The following is a 21,094-nucleotide window of genomic DNA, read 5'->3' as shown; positions in this document are numbered from 1 at the left end:
AGCTCAAACTCCTGTGCATATCAAAGAGGAAACAACTTAGGGAATATTTCTATCAAGATTCAGACTGGGAGTTGCTGCCCACTCCTGCCCTCTGTCCACAGTCAACACAGCCCAGTCTCATCATCAACAACCACCAGCCTTTACAAAACATTGTAATGCAACTGAGACCATTTTCCTTTTCTATTCTCTGCTTTCCTGACTGCACCTTATTTCTGAATCATAAGCCAGAAAAAAATGTTCATGTATTAACACCACACTTGTACCTTCCCAGCAGTGCTTTTGTGGCCAAGCCACTGTCAGGGATAGGAAATCACAGAAACCATCTTCCTTCAAGTTATTTTTATTCACTTGCATGTCTTTTTAGATTTCCTTCTCTAAGATATGCAGTAATTGGTGCCTCTTGTGTACACCTCACCTCTGCCAAAACAGCCGAGATCTCTGTTGTGCAAAGGGCCCCAAAACAGACCATGATTCAGACCTGGGAAGAGGAGATGCGGCAGGGAAGAGAAGTGAGGGAGCCAAGCCCTGTGGTGGTTAGGGTGGATGCTGACTTTACATAATACAGCTGAAAAGTTTCTTTAAGGCAGGGGAGGATCAGTGACAGAAAATTCAGTTTCACTAATTGAAACTGCTATGATCTGGAATGGCATCTTTGAGAGAAAACTCTGATTTTTTTTTTTCTACTGATGTTGCTGAGTCAGCCTTTCTGGGGGCAGGATGGTTTGGTGATGGCTCACAAAACATCAATTGCCTCTGCCACCCACTTTTGATATAATTCTACCTGTTCTGTCTCTTACTTCCTCTTCTTACTCTTCTTTCATCTTCTCTTATCTCTCATTGTTTACACCCCACCTTTTCATTCAAGTCACCCTTGGCCAGTGCCTTCCTTCTGCTGCTTTTCCAATTTCCAGCACCACCCGTCCATTCCAACTTTGACTCTCCCTTTGCTAAAAAAAATCTGGAGTCCCAAGAATGACCCTTTGCAATCACACCCTCTGCACTTCATCAACATTTGTTAGGCTGCATTAACAGGAATGATTTTCACTGATTGATGGACAATGCAAATAAGGAACACAACAGTAATGAATTTACTTAATTAGGGAAACCTTTCCCCCTGTAAGTTCCTCCAGGATTTTTTTTGCCTTGTACTGCCCTGAGTATTGATATGAATTCAGGAAAAAAGCTCCTGATGGAATGTGACCTTGCACCCCACACTCTGCAGAGCTGCACTAAGGTCATCCTCGCTGCCCATCCTTACCGGCACCATCGCCTTTGTTAACAGCAACTGCCATGGCCAAGCCATGCAGGCCCAAATTCCCTCAAATTCACTTCAATCTGAAGCAAGTCCATCAAAGGCAGTCAAATTTCACTGATGAAGTCACAGTAACTAAGGGCTTCTGACGTTTCTTCCACCACTTGGCAAACTTTCCATTGCCGTGGGAAATATGATGACAAGACAGCTGTATTGTCTAGTTTGACAAGATCAAAAGAGGGCAGGAATGTTTTACAGTGAAAAAAGGGATTTTTACATTGTTCCACAATTGCAAAGAGCAGTTACATTTTCAGACACTAATTACCCTTGCTCTGAAAAAAATACATGAAGCCAGACACATTGAACAAAGCTACAGCTGTTACATGTACATGGGGGAGCAGATGTTGCGCTCTCTCCATGCAAATGTGAAGTTGCCTTTTCTTCCACAACTTCCTCAGTACAATATTCAAGCCACAGCTTTCTTTTAATCATAGCCCACTATTTTTTTGAGCAGTTTAGTTCCCCTGATGATCCTTGAGCACGAAAATCATCAGAGCCAACTGCCCCAAAGACCTGTCTCACTCCACCACCAGACACAGAAGAGCCCAAGCAGAAGGGTGAGTGATCTAACCTTGTCTGATTCACCCCCTTCAACAAAGCACACAGGGCTTAGACTTGAAGCCAACAGAACATGCAATTAACACAAGGATGTGCTCAAATCTTATTGATGAACCAGCACAGATTTCCTCTCCTGGGCTTTGATCAGTGTGTGGATTAATAAATAACAAATAAAGTTCTGCTTCCAAAAATTCTCAATGAGGGTTAGTGTTTCTCCATTCCTTTACTAGAATCTAGGAAAAAACAGGCAAAAAAAAACTCTCCGTTTTGGGAGGTTGTCCTATTTTCTGAAAATAGCATCTTGTAATCCACCCTCCAACCTGTCTACAACATGCTGGAACAAAATCTGCAACACCCACACACGTGCTTTCAAAAACTCGGAGATCCATTATCTTTTCATTGGGCTGTATTCCCCCCCAACTTGTTTCTGGCAGTCAAACTGTCAACTGTCTTTACTGTCTGCAAATCCCTGAGAGAAACACATCACTAGAAATGAGTTATTGCAGTAGTGCTTGTGGACAGGTTTCTTGGGAAATGTTTATCTTGGCTGATATTCTCCAAAATGAGGGGAAAATTAAATTTCAAAATACGGTAGTGAAATGCTGACATGCACAGAGCCCCTCAGCAAGTCAAACTGCTCTGCTGAGGCACAAAAACGTGACAAGGGTTTACATCTTCCTTTCTCTGGGATACAGAGTAAAGGCATTTCTTTTAGTTAGCCCTGAAAACACCGGAGTTCCCTCATTTCAGAGGAATATGCTGGTGTGCTTTGACACAGGTGCCTCCAGCCAGCCAGTCCCTGGGCAAATGTACCTTTCTGAGGTTCTAAATATGGAATTTTTGTAGGTTTAGTGGAAGAACACAAATAAATGGGAGCCTTTCCTCACACAACAGAGCTCATAACTCCTGTAAAACTTCTCTAGAGATATTACCTGCATTAAGAAAACCACTTTGAAAGTCATCTCTAATAGTCAGGTGAAAGTAGAAATCTGCCTGCAAATGAAAAGTCCTTTCTTTAATGAAACTGGGGTTCACTGACCCTTCCAACACTCTTCACAGCCTGTTCTTCTCACTGCAAAGAATGCTTCCCCCAATGCTGGGCATTCCTGAATGCTTGGTGCTAAATCCTGGCTATCTGCAAGGCTGCTCACACAGCAAGGAACAGGCTTCCATCCAGTGTTTGGGAAGAGGGATGGAGAGAGCTCTGCAGCTTTCTCCTCTTCCTCCTCCTCCCCCCAGATCTGCTCCCCAAGGACAAACTTCTGAGTGGGGGGGGACTCTGCAGCATCAAAACCATTATCCACCAATTCCCACAGGATCTGAATCTTTGCACCCAGGCATCCAGGAGCTGCTGAAGTTAGTGTTAGCCTGTTAATACCACATTTGAAGCCATTAATGCTGAAGTTCTCTCCAGCCCTTCAAAGTCAAATAGCTGAGACGTTACTCAAGCCCTGGACAACTGTGGGGATGAGATGGGGTTTGCCCAGCAGCAGGACAGCAGCTACCATGGAGGTGACTGCTCCCTGGCCCTTTGGCACCTGTGCTATTCTGGTAAAATCAGAGGTTTCTACCCTTTTGCTAACAATGACAACACTGTTTCTCACCCCAAGCTGCTCTCCAACAGCTCTTTTCCCAAGATGAAGAAATTACCACTTACTCAAGTATTCCCATCCCTTACCTTTTCATTGCCCATCTGCCATGATGCACACCCCAGTGCTGCCTGCATATACCACAGTCTTTCAAAATGGTGAGATGTTTATTCATCCTTCCTAACTATCCCAGCAGTTTTCCATACCTCACTCTACCAGCTGTCCCAAAAAATAACACCCTTCCAAACTCTTCAGCACCCAAAGGTGCCTTCAGTACCCTCCTGCCCTACAGAGCAGCAGCACATTTGTTTGTACCACATACCTGCCCCTACAAAATCGGTTCATTTTGCTCTGGAGACAGTATGCAAAATTAAAATTCGCCATCTGACTCCACAGTTCAAGCCTAGTCTTTTGTTTCTTTCCTTTCTAGAGGAAGAAAGAATAGAGTTGGCTGATCAAAGAGTATTTGAAAATATTTCACTTTGAACTTCTGTCTGCTCAATAAAACCTCTCAATTTATTACAAAAATATAAATTCCAAAGCCCACATCACTCTAGAATTATTCAACACTACCAGTCATTTCACACAAAGACATACATCACCTTGTAAACATTTATTCCTAGCTCCTATCCTGGACATTTGAACATCCTAAAGATCTCCTCTTTGTCATAGCTGACTTTAGTGTCTTATACTTATCCAAATCCATGTCCAGAGCAGCATGACAAAAAAAAACCCCAGAAGGTGCTGCTGGGAAGCTAACTAGGAAAGCTGTAGCAACCTACACTCTTTTCTGGTTTATGTCCAGTCAAAATAATGGAAAATATTTCCCTCCTCATACTTCCAATTTCTCAGCTTGGGAGGTTCCCAGCTCTCACTAGCATATAGCTGTACTGCAAATGTTTGGCCAGCACTGTTTTCCTACAGTACTGGTTTATCAGGACAAGCTGCCAGGCACAGCTGCTGTCCCAGCACACCACACTGTGTGCTGCACTGGGACAGGGGCAATTCTCCCAGCACAGAGCAAGTTCACCATGATGCCTGCCCAGAGCTGGGTACCACATGGGTCCCTCTGCTCCATCCCTCTCCCCCTCATTTCATTTCTCCTGTTAAGACAGTGAGTCTGAGACCCCCCGAGGTGCCCAGCCCCCCAGGAAGAGAAGCTACACAACTCTTTTGAGGACAGGGTCTGAAGACACTGGAACAGGGACAACACTGGTGGTGGGGAGAAGGCACCTGTGCCATACCCCCAGCTTGAGGGCACTCCTGCAGGACCCGCTCCCAGTGACTGCAAGCACAAAGCTCTTGGGAAACAGCCTGCACAACATTCCGAAGGGGAAGAAACATCTAGATCCCTGCCAGCCGTAGGAATGAGCCTCCCCAGACTGTGCACGTAGCAGGAATGCAAACCCTACTACTCCATCGTAGCACCAAAAAGCCAACAAAAAAAGGCTCTTTATAGAACACAAGCTGCTGGGAATGCTCAGAAAGCTGAGTGGGTGCTCCCAATCCCACTTCCAAGCCTACATCCAAGACCCAGATTTATCTCCCAAGATAATTTCACAGCTCTTCTCAGGAACACATGCTTTTCCTTGTTGTGCAAGCAGAGCACAGTGCTCAAAGACATGTTCCACCAATCTTTACAACCCAAATACCTTCCCAGATCGGGCACTTACATTCTTTGTGATATGGACTGGGAGCATTACTCTGATTCCCCTTTGCCAAGGTATTTTCTTGGGACAAACTGCCTTCTAGCCTCTGGGAAGCTTTGCTACTATCTCTGAAGGAAGGTAACCCTTAATTATTTTTTAGAAAAGGCATCATGTTCATGGAACAAGGCAAATTATAGGACCTGGAAATGCCACTGGCATATGTTTGCATCACCACATAAATAACTATCCAATGTTACCTGGTCCCATCATGAAATCCTGGCGGAACCCATAGCTCTCATGTCCCTTCTGCTGCCTTCTCTTGACAGATACAGGAAACAGCTTCCAAACTAAGAAGCTCCTGTCAGAGCCAAACAAAAGCTTACATTTGGAGAAAGGTCTACAGAAATCTAAACATCTACAGATAAAAAACAAGCAGTAGAAATCATAAAGAAAAGTCCTAAAACAGTAATTGAATATAATAAGACCATTTCTCAGAAGTGGGTGTATCAAATCCCAGTGTTTCTTCATGGAGCAATATGGGACTGCTGATCCCCTGTTCCTGCACCCCAACACATTCTGCAGCTGCTCACACCTCCTCCAGGTCACCTTCCCTTCTACCATCAAACAGGCTATGAACTCCATGTCAAAGTATTCCAAATTCTTGGGCATCACCTGGTGATCAGCCAGAACCACCTGAAAGCATAAATGCTTCACCCCATGACAAGCAGTGTTCACATACATTTTCATCCAGATCTATAAACCCTGAAAGCAGCAATTTCACCCTCAAGACCAACTGAGATAAATACAAGAGCAATTACAGAAGATGCAGCAACATTTACTCCTTTGTGCTGTATTTTAACATTACTTTGTATTTAACTATAACTTTCTCAAGTATATTGTCCTAATGTACTTAAGCAATCACATTAAGTTCCCTGTCGAGTTTTATGGCATGACTCCAATGAAACTCCCAGTCACAGTATGTACATTGGAAGGATATGACAAATCCTTTTCTCAGGGAGCTGGTGGGCTCCAGCACAGGCTGAGCAGTGCATGGGGCAGGAGACAAGGAGACCTGTGCTGATGCACCTGCAGACAAATTGCCAGCACCTCTGCATCCTGAATAGACCAGGAAGTGTGAATCCAGAAAGGACAGGCACTGAGTGGGGCTGTGCTGCACAGGGTTGCATGCATATCCTCTCCAGAGTCTACTGAATGAAAAACATTGCATTAATCTCCTGGCAAATAAATTAATGTAGAATCCAGGTGTGAGAGGAGACCAAAGACATCCTGCGTATCCCATTCCCTAAAGTCCTGGGGAAACCTTCAGGGCCTCTGCACAGCAGATGCACATTTTGGAGCAGGGAAAAGGGGAAGGGCATGTGCTTGACTGTCCCTCAGCTGGGTCACCACGTGCCATCCACGGTATGGGATCAAATGCCAAACAAAGCAAAGCCGAAGGGTGGCTGCTTTGGTTGCTGCTGTACTGACAGCATGAAAATGTGCAAAAATAAATTTGCAAGGGAAGTTGCCTAAAGTCTGACTTTTAGGAAAAGCCTTTGTGGCAGGCACAGATAAAACACCATCACTGCACAATACCACAGAGACTATTCATGAATATATATTAAAAATTCAAATTGTGAAAAAGCTGCATATATTAACAAATCCAAAAGTGACTTCCACTTTAAGAATAAATTTGGCCTAAAGAATTAATGAAGAATTTTTTCTGGCACTAAGAGAGTGTTAAGCATAAAATATAGCCTCTGTGAAGAAAAATCAGCCAGTCTGGATCAAGTGGACCGTCCAAATTCATCAAAAATCCAATTTTTGAGTGCCAAAAGAAAAGCTCTACAATTTGAAGTTTTAAGAAAGTGTCCTCCCTTATCTGCAGCAGAAACCATTTCCAGAAACCTGCTACCACTTTCCTTCCCCCTCCAGCAGCCATGAGCTCAGTGTTCCTGCCATGTTTGTACATGGACAAGAAGACAAGAACTGACTGGTGTGAAGAGTTGCAAAGCAAGACAAGCCTTCCCTATGGCCCCAGTTCAGCACTCAAGGATGGGTTTGTTTCAAGTTTTAAGGGATTAAAAACTACAAAGTAGAAGCAGGAGAACACTGATGCTAGCAGCAACTGAGATGACCTCAATATCTGGATAAGTTGTTTTGTCTGCAGAACTGCTACCCCATCACAAAAATACTGCCTGGACCCATCAGCTTGTCCTTGGTTGTGCACTTAACTGGGCACTTCATGGTTTTACAAATCCTCCTCCCTCTGACCTCCTCAAGCACCGAATCCCCGTGGACAGCCCAACACACCAGCGGCAGGAACGAGCAGAGACTTTCCCACCCTTGGGCTGCAGCTTCTTGGCTGTTCACAAAATAGTTTGACCCAGAAGCCAAGCCATCCAGACCAGACATGAAATTGTGGGGGTGGTGGGTCATCTCTTGCTTCAACAACACAGTTGTGCAGAGGACCACATGCACAGGTCAGCCTCAAGAGAAGCTGAAGATGTGGTTTTACCAGATTTCCGGTGGTTTTCTATAGATCTCATGCAGGAACAAAGGGTGACTGGAACCATCTCTGGTTCCTCACTTGTCAGAAAAGGGCATTTGCCTTTATCCACAGTTCCAAAAGTGCAAACTGGTTGTAACAACCATTCTTTGGTCAAGTTGCCAATCTTGAAGATTTCTACAAAGTGGGTTTTGGAGATTGTAATTGGGGTCAGAAGGAGGACCTCAAAACTAGAAAAGTCACAAAGTCATTCTTATTTTTACATGTTTTAATCAAACCAGCAATAATTCCACCCACTTCTGACAACAGGAATTACATTGTACATGGTACTCACGGACAGCTGTTACTGCAGACCACAGCTGTCCCAAGTAAAAAAGCCCATTTTCTCCTATTCTACTGTTCTCTTTGTCTAAAGACAGTGTCCCCAGAGTCAGCATGGTCCTTGAAGACTTGTGGACATTGGAGAACACTGATTTTCAGTTTTTAATTACTTCAGCAGTCTGTAGCCATGCACAAGCAAGCAAAAATCACATCAGGGCTCTGAACTATGGGCTTCACTCTCTAATCACTAGAGCCAGTTACAAAAATGTATTCTTTCCTATTACAAACTATGTTCATTCAAAGCTGAAAAGAAAACTACTTATTCTGCAGACCTGGATCACCTTTTCCCCAGCCCAGGAGACAATCTAAGAGCAAACAGCTCTAACTAAACCAACAGCTCATTGATCAGTGCTCAGTTTGGCTTTGCAAGCTCCATGTTCAGGTTGCTTCCAGACTTGCTTCAGTACAGAGACTTGACCAAGGTCTCTGATGCTTTCACTGCCAGGAAGTGCTGGGGTCATACTTTAAATAGCTCACAAAGTTCTTGCATTCACATCACAAAGGCATAAAATCTTTTAATCGGCTTTCCATTGGGGAAAAAAAAAAAAGATTTTGAAAAACTGAGCTGCAATTTTCTGGACAGCCCTATAAATTACCAGAATGTAAAAATCACAACTGAGAAAAAAAGGTCTATTTCCTAGTTAAACATATGTCTTAATGCTTCAGTTTGCATCATTAAGTCACATTAAATATGAAGATACTTCGTGAAGGTGTCACAATCAGAGACATTTGTAACCTGAAGGATTTAATGAATTTTATTCAGCAGGATGCAAGCAGAGCTTCCTCATTCACACAATTTCCAGTTTCCACTAATAGTAGCTAAAATGTAGAAGTCCTGGTTAGGCAAACTATTCATGAAGAGGTCAAAACTAGGTATAAAAAGCACTGCTGAGATCAGGTTTTGAAACAGTTGTGGAAGATAATTAAAGCCAAGACTGAGACCTCAGTGCCCATCCTACAGAGCCAGTTTATATAACAGGGATATTGGTGAAAATCTCCAACTTTGCTGATGTTATTTTGAACATTCTTCCTCATCAGTTCAGCTGTTAACCCCAAATCTGTAGTGCTAGATGAGGTGGTCACAGTTTGGCAAGAAAAGGGACTAAATTAATGCAGCTTTCATGGAACAGCCTATTGCAGATCCCAAAAGGACCACTGTGACACAGCTTGTGGTCTTCTGAACTCTACCCAATCATCCTTGCAACTCCTGCTTGTACAAAAGCAGCTTCTCAAAAGCACGAAGTTTTGTTCTAAGAAGTTCCAGGGTAGAGATTTCTCCCTTCATTAAGCTGGAATGGGTCATGCAAAGTTTAACCAGCACCTCTCACCTTCCCAGGAGCTCTGCCAAATCTGCCTGGGAACTGGGGCATCTACATTTTGGCACAGGGCACACCTGAAGCCAGTGCACAACTCCTGCTGGCTTGCTTTTGCTCCTGTCTACCCGCAGGAGGTTTATGAGGCCACAGTTTGGTTTTGCAGAAGGGACATCCTCTGTAAGATGAAGATATACAAAAAATAAAACACAAACCTTAAGGAGTTTAGCTGACTCAGTGACTTTATTCCTTTCTATCTCCAACCTCCCAAGAAGTCTGGGAGGAAAGCCTGCCACAGTTGCCTGAAAGTCAGCACTGCAGGCAACTACTTATTTGAAAGAGTTTCTATTTACCAGCAGCTCTCAGTCTCCCAGCCACCACAGACATTTATAATCTTTCAGCCAGAATATTTTTCACTGAATTCTGAAGCAAGATTTACTACAAATGGATGACAAAAAATAGAAGGATAGTACAGACTGGCACAGAAATGTGCAAACATTAGCAGAGGCATTTTCCAAAGAAAGATAGATGCAGAGCTCAAAAAGTTAGATGCTTTCTCCTTAATTATCATTTGTAGCTTCTAAGTAGGCAATTAAAATCTGGCTGTCATATTTCAAATGGAAGACTAGACTACCCACCACATGCAGATGAGGTGAACACTTTCAAGAGTGCTCAATGGGAATGTCTTTAATCAAATGAGACGCTTAAAGTGAATGAAAAGCTCTCACGAAACACAATTTCCTTTTCCTTCAGAAGGAAGAATCACTTGAAGAGACAGCTTTACTAGCACACTGAAAAGATACTAATAGGTGATTTAGAATAAAATGGAAAACATTTGTTTTGCTCACTGCTGTGATACAAAGATGTGCAAAGATGTATTTTCATCAGGCTCTCACGTTAGCACCACCAGGAAATCCTATTCTGTCCTAGTAACTGTGGCTCAGTGCTCCTAACACCTCTGCACACACTTCACCTAACCACTGACTTATGTGAGACTGTTTAAAATTTAACAATGTCAACCTCCACAATATTTTCCAAGTAGCTTTCAGGATGGATGCCCCAAGAAAAGACAAGAGATACTCCAAATGAATTCCCTTGCAGCATTTAACTTGCAGATATACTGTGTATGTAGGCTTGGGTTAAAGCACCTCCAAAAGCTACAGGCAAAGAGATTTTAGTCCAGGGTCTGCCTCAGGACTTAACAGGCAGCACACTTAGGGGCTTGTATTGAGATGCTTCTCCCTTCCCATTGCCCTGCAGACCCATCCAGCACACCACCTCTGCTCATGGGACTCCCACGAGCCATAGACCCCACCAGCATCACCCACAGCCAGGGTATGGCACAGAATTCCTTCCTTGCCAGAACAGGACATAAGCACAAAGCAGCAGGTGATGGCATCAGCAGAGTACCTCTCCCAGAATATCATCATGAGAGCACTTCTGAGATGCAAAGATTCATTTAAATCAGTAGTTGAAGAAGCCCAAATGTTTCAGTGCAACTCTGCCAGCTGCAAGTAAAATATCAAGTTTGTGATATGAATATTTATATAGCAAAAAATCTTTAGTACAGACTCAGTAAGTTAAGCAAACAAAAATACTTGCTTTTAGGAGGACTGATGAAAAAGCGTCTTAAAATAGTGAATACCCGTAACAAATATGTGCACAGTAGGTGTACTATTCAATCACTTACTATCAAAGTAAACCCATGGCAAAACAAAGTACATGATAAGAATGTTGCTGGGATCAGAGAAAATAATAAACAAATAGGACCTTCACTAGGACTCTTATTACAGACAAAAAATACTGCTTCAGGGCACTTGGATAAGTGACAAATCCAATCTGAAAGGGTGATGGACTGTGCAAGTAACAAATAATCCCAAGATGCTGACATTTTTTACCACCCCTTAAAGAATCATTGCTTGGGTGAGGGTCAAATTGATGAACATCATAATGTGTGCCAAATTTGCAACAGACTCTGTATCAAGCACAGATCCTAATGCTAGGGAAAAACTGCTACTGTAGGGACAGAGAAATTGATTCTGTATCTAAACTGGTAAAACTTTCAAATGCATACCCAGGTATCCCGAAGAATGGGTGATTTGTGCTTTAAAACATGAGGAAGGAAAGAAATGCTTTGTAATAAAACTAGAATCAGGCAAAAATGAGAAGAAACCTCAGGTGAATATTTGAAACATCCTTATAAATATCAGCTTAGGCATGGAAGAGTCTGGCAGGATCTGTAGAAGAGTGTGGCAGAGCTCCAGGAAACACTGTTGGAGGATATTAGGGTTTAGACTTCAGGTTAACATCCACATTACAGGGTGACTACAGGGTCATAGGCATGGGCTGCAGGAAGCTTAAATGAATCGGTGTAACTGTGGATGGAAAAGCATCCATCTCATCTCCTATTCCAGGAGAGATGGTGGAGCCAGATTTGAGGTTAATTACCTCAGTATTGGGGGGGGCTCTTGTGTGGTTACTGCACCCTAGTAACGCGAGCTCAGAGCAGAAGCTCTAGCACAGGGCATCCCTCAGACGGGAATGGCTCAGCCTCCCCTCCCTCCTGACACAACAACCCTGCACAGACACCACCACATCAGCTTTTCTCCAAAGGGATCCTGTCTCCCAGCTGTGCAAAAGCACCACTGCACCAGATTACTCTGGTGGTCTCTAGTGATAAGTGGGCTTTTGTGCTTTTCCTCACTTCCCCCTTTTCAAAGGGCCAATGAATCCAGGTCCAGAACTAAACTAAGAAAGTGATTCCAGCAGAAATGAGAAGGAGCCACCTTGTGAAAAAGGTTTCTTTGGGTTTTCCTTTTGGTGCTCCACAATTTCCTGCTGCCAGAGTTACAACAGCAGTAAGACAGCACAGGAGCCAAGCACAACTTACATACAGCCATAAGTTAAAAAAAAAAAAAAAAAACAAACAAGAAAGAAGTAATATTAGTTTAAAGATATGTTTCAAAACTCCCTGTCTAATGGTACTAATTATTTCTCTTTGACTCATTTTTATTTCTTGCTGGAGACTTTTGCAGTTTGTAGGCTGGGGCTGAGAAAAATCTCAATAAGCAGGTGTGAAGATGCTCCTTTGTTTTGGGAGCATCTGGAACAACCTGCTGTGGAGTGCAGTGCTGCTTCAGTGCATTCAAGACTGGCCTGGGGTTGCATGAATCACTGGTTTGAAGTCACACTGGCATCCATTATGTTTTAGTCACACATCCCCACACCCCACCAGCACTGGTTTTGCCCTCCTGCATCCTTTTCTTTAGCTCAGTTGATTGGCCCCAGAAGCATGTGGCCACAAGCGCAATACCCATCCCTTCAGTCTGGAAAGCTCCCTGCCCATTCTGATCTTACTTTAATGGGAACGTTTTCAGGCTCCTTCAATTTCATTTCCAAAACACCCAAGCCTTTTTTCTTTGCCAAGCTGTCCTGTTCAGCCTTACCACTTTGTATACCAGCTTAAAGCTCTTGACACTTGTCATCTACTGGCCAAGGTCTAGCAGTTCATCTTTTGTGAGAAGAAAATAAAGCCTCAAATTCACAGCAACAGAAATGAAAGCAGCTTGTAGCATAGCTTTCTTCATTTCAAGTCATGCTGGAAGGTGCAGCTCATAAAAAGCAGCACTCAGGTATTTTGACTTTTTCAGTGTCACTGCTGACAGCCCCAACAGCAGCAGGGTGTGTCAGATGCTCAGCAGCTTCTCTCCTTCCACCTACACCTTCCCAAGCCGACAGCCAATAATCAGGACTGTGAAGGCATTTGAAAGGAAAATGCCATGTGAAGATGGACCTGAATGCAAGACAACTGGTGGGAAATGCATCCTACCTACACACCTACAAGCCCATGCAGGGAGATTAACCTCAGACTCAGGAGCACAGTCTTGATTAGAGAGCCTGAACTTTTCTAAGTGCTTTTTCCAAGTGTATTCACTGCTCTGCGATGTTACCTTTCCCAGCTAATCTCACTTCTGTTTTTAGAGCATCCCATCTCCATTCTGTGGAAGGAGCACTGGAGAAAAGCAAAAAGAGCAAACACATGAGAAAGTCACAGGAATATTTAGATAAAACACTGAGATGACACCAAGTTCCACAGGTAGCACTGGGCCAGATTTTCCAGGCACACATCTGCTGCCTCATGTAATCTGCACATCTCTGGACACTTTTTGCACGTGCCTCAGGTTTGCAATCAAAATCCCAAATTGCACAAAATCTGAGTATATTCATGCTTCTCCTAAAACAGCAGCTGTCTGTCATCTCCCTTCTCACCCACACATTTCAGGTATATTTATACCACATAGCCAACCTCTGTTGGGGCCCTTCCCCCTGCCATGTAGCCCTGGGAGAGGGGCCCTGGGGGGGAGACACCGGGGGTTCCCTGCCCCTGGTCAGCCTCGTCCCCCATTGGTTGTTTTGTGTTTCCCTGCGCGGGCAAGGACCCTCGGGTCCTGTGATTGAGCAGCTCCTCAGCAGAGCCCCGGCCATGCGGCTGGAGAAATAAACATCTCTGAAACATCTACCAAGAATCAGTCCATATCTATCTCTTTTCCACGGGCCTCATTGTCTGATTCACGTGTTACAGTATCTGCACTGTAACAAACCACCCCATTGTACATGCCATACATCCCATCTGTTCCTGTGTTGGGGTTTTAGGAGCTCTCCTATTTTTTTTTTTTTCTGTTAAAGGAATTTTCCCCATACATGTTGCTAGGGGGACAAATGGCTGGGTACTTAAGAAAACAAAAGAGGTGTCTATAGAGGTGGGGTGCATCTGGCTACTCTTGTTTCACCTGGGTGTGCAGACAGTGGTCCCTGGCATTTGGACAGAGAGGGAGGCTGCTTTCTTCGGCTGCTTTTCCTTCTGCTGGAGAAGCCCCGGGATCCCAAGCCCTCCTTCAGTGCCCCGCTGGGAGCTGGGCCATGGCCGCCCTGCCCCTGCTGTTGCTTCCAGCTTTCTCTGTGTTGTAGCCCTGCTCGCCCTGCCTGCCCAGACCTCTGGGGGGTTCCCCGTTTGGATACACCTCATCTGCCCCCCGGGGTTTGTGCTCGTCCCTGCCGTTCCAGCCTGCTGTTCCCGAGGGTCCGGCCGGACACCGGGATCGGCTGCCCAGGGTTTGTGAAGCCTTTGTCCCATCCCTCCCCGGGATCCCAGGCCGCCATTGCCGCGTGCTCCCCGAGCTCGCTCCGGAGCGCCCCCTGCAGCCCAGGGGGAACCATCGCACCTGCCCTGCTCACCGGGAGCCGCCAGCGCCCCTGCCGGCTGCGAGCGGAACTGCACCCGAGGGGAAAGGGCCCGACAGCCGAGAAGGCTGGGACTGGGTTTGGGATTGTTTGCTGTTACTGCCACAGTTATTGCTGCTTGTTTGCCTTGTTATACACATAGAGATATATAATAGTAAAGAACTGTTACTCCTATTTTCCACATCTTTGCCTAAAAGCCCCTTGATTTCAAAATTATAATAACTCAGAGGGAAGGGGGTTGCCTCTGCCATTCCAAGGGAGGCTGCTGCCTTCCTTAACAGACACCTGTCTTTCAAACCAAGACAGCGTGCTGAGTTCAAGGGCCAGCTACAGACTCAGCTGGATCCCTCCTGCAAATAAACCCTATTTTGCATAATCTCTGCAACATGCTGGAATGTTACAATTACCTATCAATTACTTCCAGTTTTCTAATAAGTAAAAAAACTATGGGAAATTGCAGATCCAGACACTTCCTTCTAGAAACAATGGTTGATGTGCCTGGTGAAACACCAGGAGACACTTGACGGCTACTTCTCTCTGTTTTATTAACTTTTAAAATAAAATACTGTTTTATAATCCTGCAAACTAAAAGCACTTCACTACAGGGTGTATTTGTCATGAATGTAGGAGAAATTACCTATATGAAGTGAATCAAATGACAAACTCACATAACTCATTTTTCAGGATCTCTCCTGTGCGTACTAAGCAGAAATGAAAGAAAATGTAGACATGTTCCAGAAAAAAAATAAACACTTATAATACCAGAAAACATGACTTTTTTGAGTAATAAAGGTATGTCAAGCAAGAATAACATTTCAAGGAATCAAATTCAGTTCCCACTGTTTGGAATTTGCTGTATCTTAGAACGTTAAAGAAATACATGCTTTCAAGTCTGGTCTGTGCATAGTAATCATAAGCAAAACAGCATGCAATCTCCCAAGGAAGAAAATTAATTTTAGAGTCATAGTGTACTAGACTTCAGATTGAATTATGCATTCTTTTCTTAATAATCTCAATTCCTTGAAGAAAACACTTACACAAAAGTGAATGGTTTCTGCACTGCAGTGGACTTGACATATCTAGAAAAAGAAGACTGTAGAAGCTCTTTTGAAGCAGGATTTTAAATGGCATGAATATTTGATATATATATATATATATATATATACACACACATCTACACACACATATATATATATGCACTACAGTTTTCAGATGTACTTAAAAAAAAACATTAAAAAAGCTATAAAAACTGTTTTCCTAAATCACTAGGTTTAAAGCATTCAGACACCAAGAGATGCAAACAGGCAATTAGTAAAATTTTCAAAAAGCATTTCAAAATTATGGTTCAAACTAATTTTGTTTTTTTGCTTCCCCCTCCTTTGGAATAGCTATTTCAGATCCTTGCGACTGCAATGGATAGGAAACCTCTCTCATTTCCAGCTTAGTTAATAGCTACACTATTGTTTTTTATCGTGGGATGATGTGTTGTTTAATTTTTCCTTGCTTGCCATTTTCCACTCCCTGAGCTTTCCTGGCCTCCACAGGGCTTTGGAATTTCTCTTCTCCTCCACTGAGCTCCCATTCCCAGCAGTTGCCATGGCCCCATCCACACCACGTCTGGCCAAATTCATTCCTCCTGCACACCAGAGGAAAATTCTGGAGCCCCAGACTGGTGCTTAACTGAAATCTGCTACGAATGAAAGAAATCCCCATGAAGCTGGGCCAGCCCCAGCCCCCGAGCGCCGAACCACCGCGAGCCAGCTGGGGTTACCTGAAGGGGTAGGCAAAGGCTATGTCAATGCTGAGGTCACTCTCTGACTTGTTTGCACAGTCCACACTGAGGCGCAGCTCTCCAGAGTACCCACCGCATGTTGCAAATGCAAAGATTGCAAAAAGCTGTCAAAAACAAACAACATTTTAATTTTATTTCGTTTCAGCAACCACCACAAGCAGATCCATGCAGTAGCTCTTGGTGCAGCACCAGCCCCCTTGGGTCAGGTTATCCATCACTCCTTGTATTTAAAGCATTGCCATACATTATTCCTGCACCCTTCCCAAAAGCAAATGCAAAGAACCATGAAACATGAAGCTCTGCTGACACACAGACACATCACCATTCATCCATGCCAGGCATCTCAGCTCTTCCCTCCTGTCTTGAACCCCATTTGGGATTCACAATCCAGGCAGTTATTTAAATCACCCCACTGACAGGTGAGATTGGATAAGAAGAGAAGGATGAATATTGACTGAGCACAATGAGTCAGTCTTAACCCAAACAAAACACTGGCAGAAGTATTAAAAAGGTGCAACCAGAAGTAGCAGTAGCAGACCAAGACAGTTCACACGGCCGCCATCCCATTATGTGGCAAAACACAGAACTGAGCTGCCCCTCTCCCAGGTTATGTATGACTTAGGAAAAAAACCCAGTATTTTAAAAATTATTTTTCCTAAATTACTACCATAATCCAAAGTGGACATAGAGGTGAAGTAAACTGACTACAAAGCAGAAAGGAATTCCAGACTTCAGCTAAAATAAGCAAACTAGAAAGGAACAAAGAGCTTGGGTGGTTCTGATGCAAACCCATATCACATCTTAATCTTCCAGGAGAAAAATAATGAAGGAGGGAGTATGCAGGGCAGAGACACATCAGCTTTAACATCAATGGTTCAAAGAAACGAATTGGAAGCTAGCATAGGTGTCTTAAAACATCATTGACTTAGGCTTCCTTGGAAGACCCTAAGCAGAAGCGGGGACAGTTTATTTATGCAGTTGTAATTTAAATTAGATAGGTTAGATTTTGTTGATTGCAGCACTATAGCTCTGAAGTAATTCCATTAGCTTTAACAGAATTACTGTGAGATCTACAGAGGGGCAGATATGGGAAATGGCAAGCAAATGCCCAATCCCAGCTACAATTAAATAAGCTAAATTCAGCAACCCAGAGGAAACAAAGAGTGCACACATCTGGGAAAGAAACCATGTTTTTGGACACTGAAAAATTATGCAGCAAGCAGATATAATAACAAAATAATGGACTAAAAATATAATAAATAGAAAAACTAGATCTTCTCTTGCTGCACAAGGCTTTGCAAAACATGCCATTAATCTTCGTTCTCCCTATTTGCAGCATAAACAAAGCCCTGAGTTTCACCCGGCAGCCTTGGAGCTTTCCATGTGCACCTTTTCCCCAGAGAGTGACAGATTATAGGGGTGACACCTGAGCACTGGGGCAGGGAGACCCTCCCTGACTGCAGAGGGATGTGCTGAGCATGATGGAGCCCAGGGAATAACAGGAGAATGATGTAAGTTTCCACCCTGCTACTCACTTCCAATATGATCAGGGCATGTCATACATGGAGGATAGATTTGCAAAGGTATTTAGGTACCTAATGACAAGTTAATAAAAACTTTGATTGAATCAATTCTTCTTGCTGAGCCCACTGCAACAGAGGAAAGCTGAACTTCACTATGAATTGACTTGTTAAATATGTGCCACAAAATAAATGTTTTCACTACAACTTAAATAGTGTTCCTTCATCCTAAATGAGACACTTCCTCCGTACACACAAGAAGTTTCTGCCCTTACATATAGCACAGCATTGAAAATCAGCATTAATCACCTCAGGTTAATTTGTGAGGTGATGTCAGAAAACAATATATTAAGGAGAACAGGAGAGAAAGTTGACCTGCTTTCTGGCCTGATTAACAGAGCTGCAAATGCATATGTTTTGCAGGTACATAGAGAGGCACAAAGATTAACAGCGATATAAAAAGAGGCAACTTGAAAGCCTGCAGTGTGAGACAGACCTGCCATAAAGGAAGAGCCATCACCTCCCAGCTACCACTCTCAGCAAGGGGACAAGCAGAGGAAAGAGGGGCAATTGAAATGCATTGCCTTTAATCATGCATTGGAAATCAGCATAAGGGGTGCCATGTTTTTTCCCCCAGGGCACAGAGCCATGCCCAAAAACACAGTTCAGGCTATTCCTTCCCAGGAAGTATCTCCTCCAGAATTCCCAGGTTTTCCTCTCCCCTATTGAGAGCATCTCTGACAGCAGACTCGGGCACCTGGAACCTTGGTCCTTCAGATAGTTCAGATTCAGCCTTTACTCACCCATTAGCCCCACAAGCTCTTAATCAGAAGCTTTTCAGCAAAGCCCCCAGGAACAACCACCAGCTCCCACCCTTACCTGTGGGAACCCAGAGTGCAGAGAATATTTCTCGGCACTCTGGGTTCCCACATTACCCAGCACCCACAGGGCAGGTGGGAAAAGGACCATACTGGAGATTTTGCTACCAAACTTCAGCAATGCCTCAGCCAACCCAAGCTTGGCTCCCTGCTGTGGCTGGATCAGATGCTGCTGATGGCTGGGATCAACCAGCTGCCAGTAATGCCCAGCCAGTCCCCACAACTGCATGCTGAGGACATTAAGCTCCTTTTGGAAACATATTTACAGTTTCCATCAAGGGAGTGCAGAGTGAGGGCTGTAAATCAGTGGTATTTCCCTGGGGTACCTTGGCCAAAGCAGCAGCATAATTCTCCTTCTCCTCCTACCTCTGCATTTCCCCTTGCCTCCCCCACCACAAGTTGTGCTGCTTTATGGTGTCAGAGGAGCACCCAGTGCAATAAGCCAAGAATTACTCGCTGATTTTTTTGTGCACACAGTAATTTTGTGGTCATTTCAGGAATGCTGTAAACACCACTGTATTTTATTATAGCAGGATTTGTGTAAATGGCAGTTGTAAACCCCATAATGAGAGCTTTATGAGCCAGATTCAATAAAACCTCCATCTGAGATAATTTTATTGAACCTAGCTGCTCTGAAATTGAAGTTTATGGAGAAAGGGAAAGTGTTTCCTTATGTTGCTATTTACTCTTTGCCTATAAATCCACACTCAGCACTAGTCCTACCTGCAGTGCGCATGCATCCTGATTCACATGAGATAAATCTCCCCACGCGCAGTTAGCTCTGGTTATCACATGGCTGCTGCCTCCCAAGGCTCAGGCCTGACAGCTAGCCCTGTGCCTGGCTTCCCTGGAGCAGGAGTGGGAGAAACACGGTGCCCTTGAGGCAACAAATTCTTGCTGCCCTGGCTATGCCAGGCTAATCCTGCCCACAGGTGTGGGAGCAGGGCAAATCCTGCTTTCTCCTGTGCTCCCCATTCCTCCTGCAGCTGCAGCTATTGCCCTGCCATTGTGACACAGTGGGGAGGCTGAGCCTTCACATGTGCCTGGACCCTTGCAGGGAAATGGAAAATGCCTGTCCCAGACTGGAGATCAGTGGTCCACATTCCATGTGGTGTTAACACGCCAAGCATCCCGCTAGTTCAGTGTGTGTTATGGAAGCAGTTGCCAACCCACCTGATGAGGCCACAGACCGAAGGGAGGGAGAGAAAGGAACATTATTTGTGCTCCTCAGCACAGACTGGAGCAATGCACATCTCACGTGTCCAGTCTAGCCTGGAAGATCATCCTTCTTCCTCATGGTCTCAGACCCAACACGGACAAGGCAGTAAGTTTCTGTAGAGTGATTAACACCATTCCCAGATCCTGTTATGGTGATATTCCCTCTTTGACCTCCAGCCTTGGCCCAGACTATTGGTAGATTTTTGTTAGGAAGTATAATCCCACAGTATAACTTAACCAACAAAATTATATTTATTATGGTACTGTGCAACAATAAACCAGCCTTCCCTGTGAAACCAGATAAACATGTTTTAAAAACCAGTTGGCTCCTTAGCACTTTGAGAAAAAATAGCAATACCTAGCAGAGCACAATACTGCTTTTCACACCAGTGCAGGGTAGGGAAAGGTTCATCATATAATTTATGGGATCACCTCCCTTCTTCCAACTAACAGCTGTGAATTAAACAGTTGGTAGTGCCTCAACATGTGACCCTGGACATCACTCATCCCACCGTGGAAGGGAAAAATGGGATGATTTCCTATAGCTTCTCCCTGTTTGGCTTTCCGACAATTCCTCTCAATGCCTGCTGAGCAACAGGCTCACTCTGCACACCAGGAGAAGGCAGAACAGTTCCTGACAAGGCAAGTTAAAAGGCTTATGTGGCACATGTTACAGCTAAAACATCTCGGTAGGATGATAAAATTGATGTAACTTCTATATAAACCACTTGCTTTTTCCAGGAGCACGTCTGCCCTGTGCAGCAGCCTGTGGCAACTTGCTGGCTGACAGGATGGAGCCATGCTGGGGATGCACCCGAAAACTATCCTGCTTCAAAGGAGAGGATCCGCTCTGCCTGAAGGCTCCTTGGTGGGTCCTCCAGGAGGGAAAGATCTTAAAAAGAAAGTGTTAGTCTTGCCTGGAGCTGTGGTGGCCAAAAACAGGCTGTGAGGGACGCAGTTAGCTACGTGGTTTGGTTTCCAATGCTTTCTCTTGGCACTGAGGTAGGAAAATGGGAATGAACCTGCTGGACACTTTCCCAAAGAGGTCCCCCCAGTCCCCTACTCCTGCCCTAACACTGGAAAGCTGAGGGGAACTCCTGACACTTCTAAAGAGCAACCTAAAATATTCAAAAC

The 21,094-nt window shown here is 44.2% G+C and overlaps 1 protein-coding gene across 5 annotated transcripts in view; it reads right to left on the bottom strand.

Moving 5' to 3' along the window:
- SYNPR (synaptoporin) overlaps window positions 1–21,094 on the bottom strand; it is a 111,181-nt gene that overhangs the window by 14,755 nt on the left and 75,332 nt on the right. For all 5 annotated transcript variants that reach the window (XM_069027859.1, XM_069027857.1, XM_069027858.1 and 2 more), the window contains one exon: window positions 16,324–16,448. In XM_069027859.1, coding sequence (XP_068883960.1) covers window positions 16,324–16,448 — 125 coding nt within the window. The remainder of the gene's footprint in view (window positions 1–16,323; window positions 16,449–21,094) is intronic.

Source organism: Aphelocoma coerulescens, chromosome 12, assembly GCF_041296385.1.
Source record: "Aphelocoma coerulescens isolate FSJ_1873_10779 chromosome 12, UR_Acoe_1.0, whole genome shotgun sequence".
Classification (NCBI taxonomy): Eukaryota; Metazoa; Chordata; class Aves; order Passeriformes; family Corvidae; genus Aphelocoma; species Aphelocoma coerulescens.
This window is presented reverse-complemented; position numbering and strand designations above follow the sequence as displayed.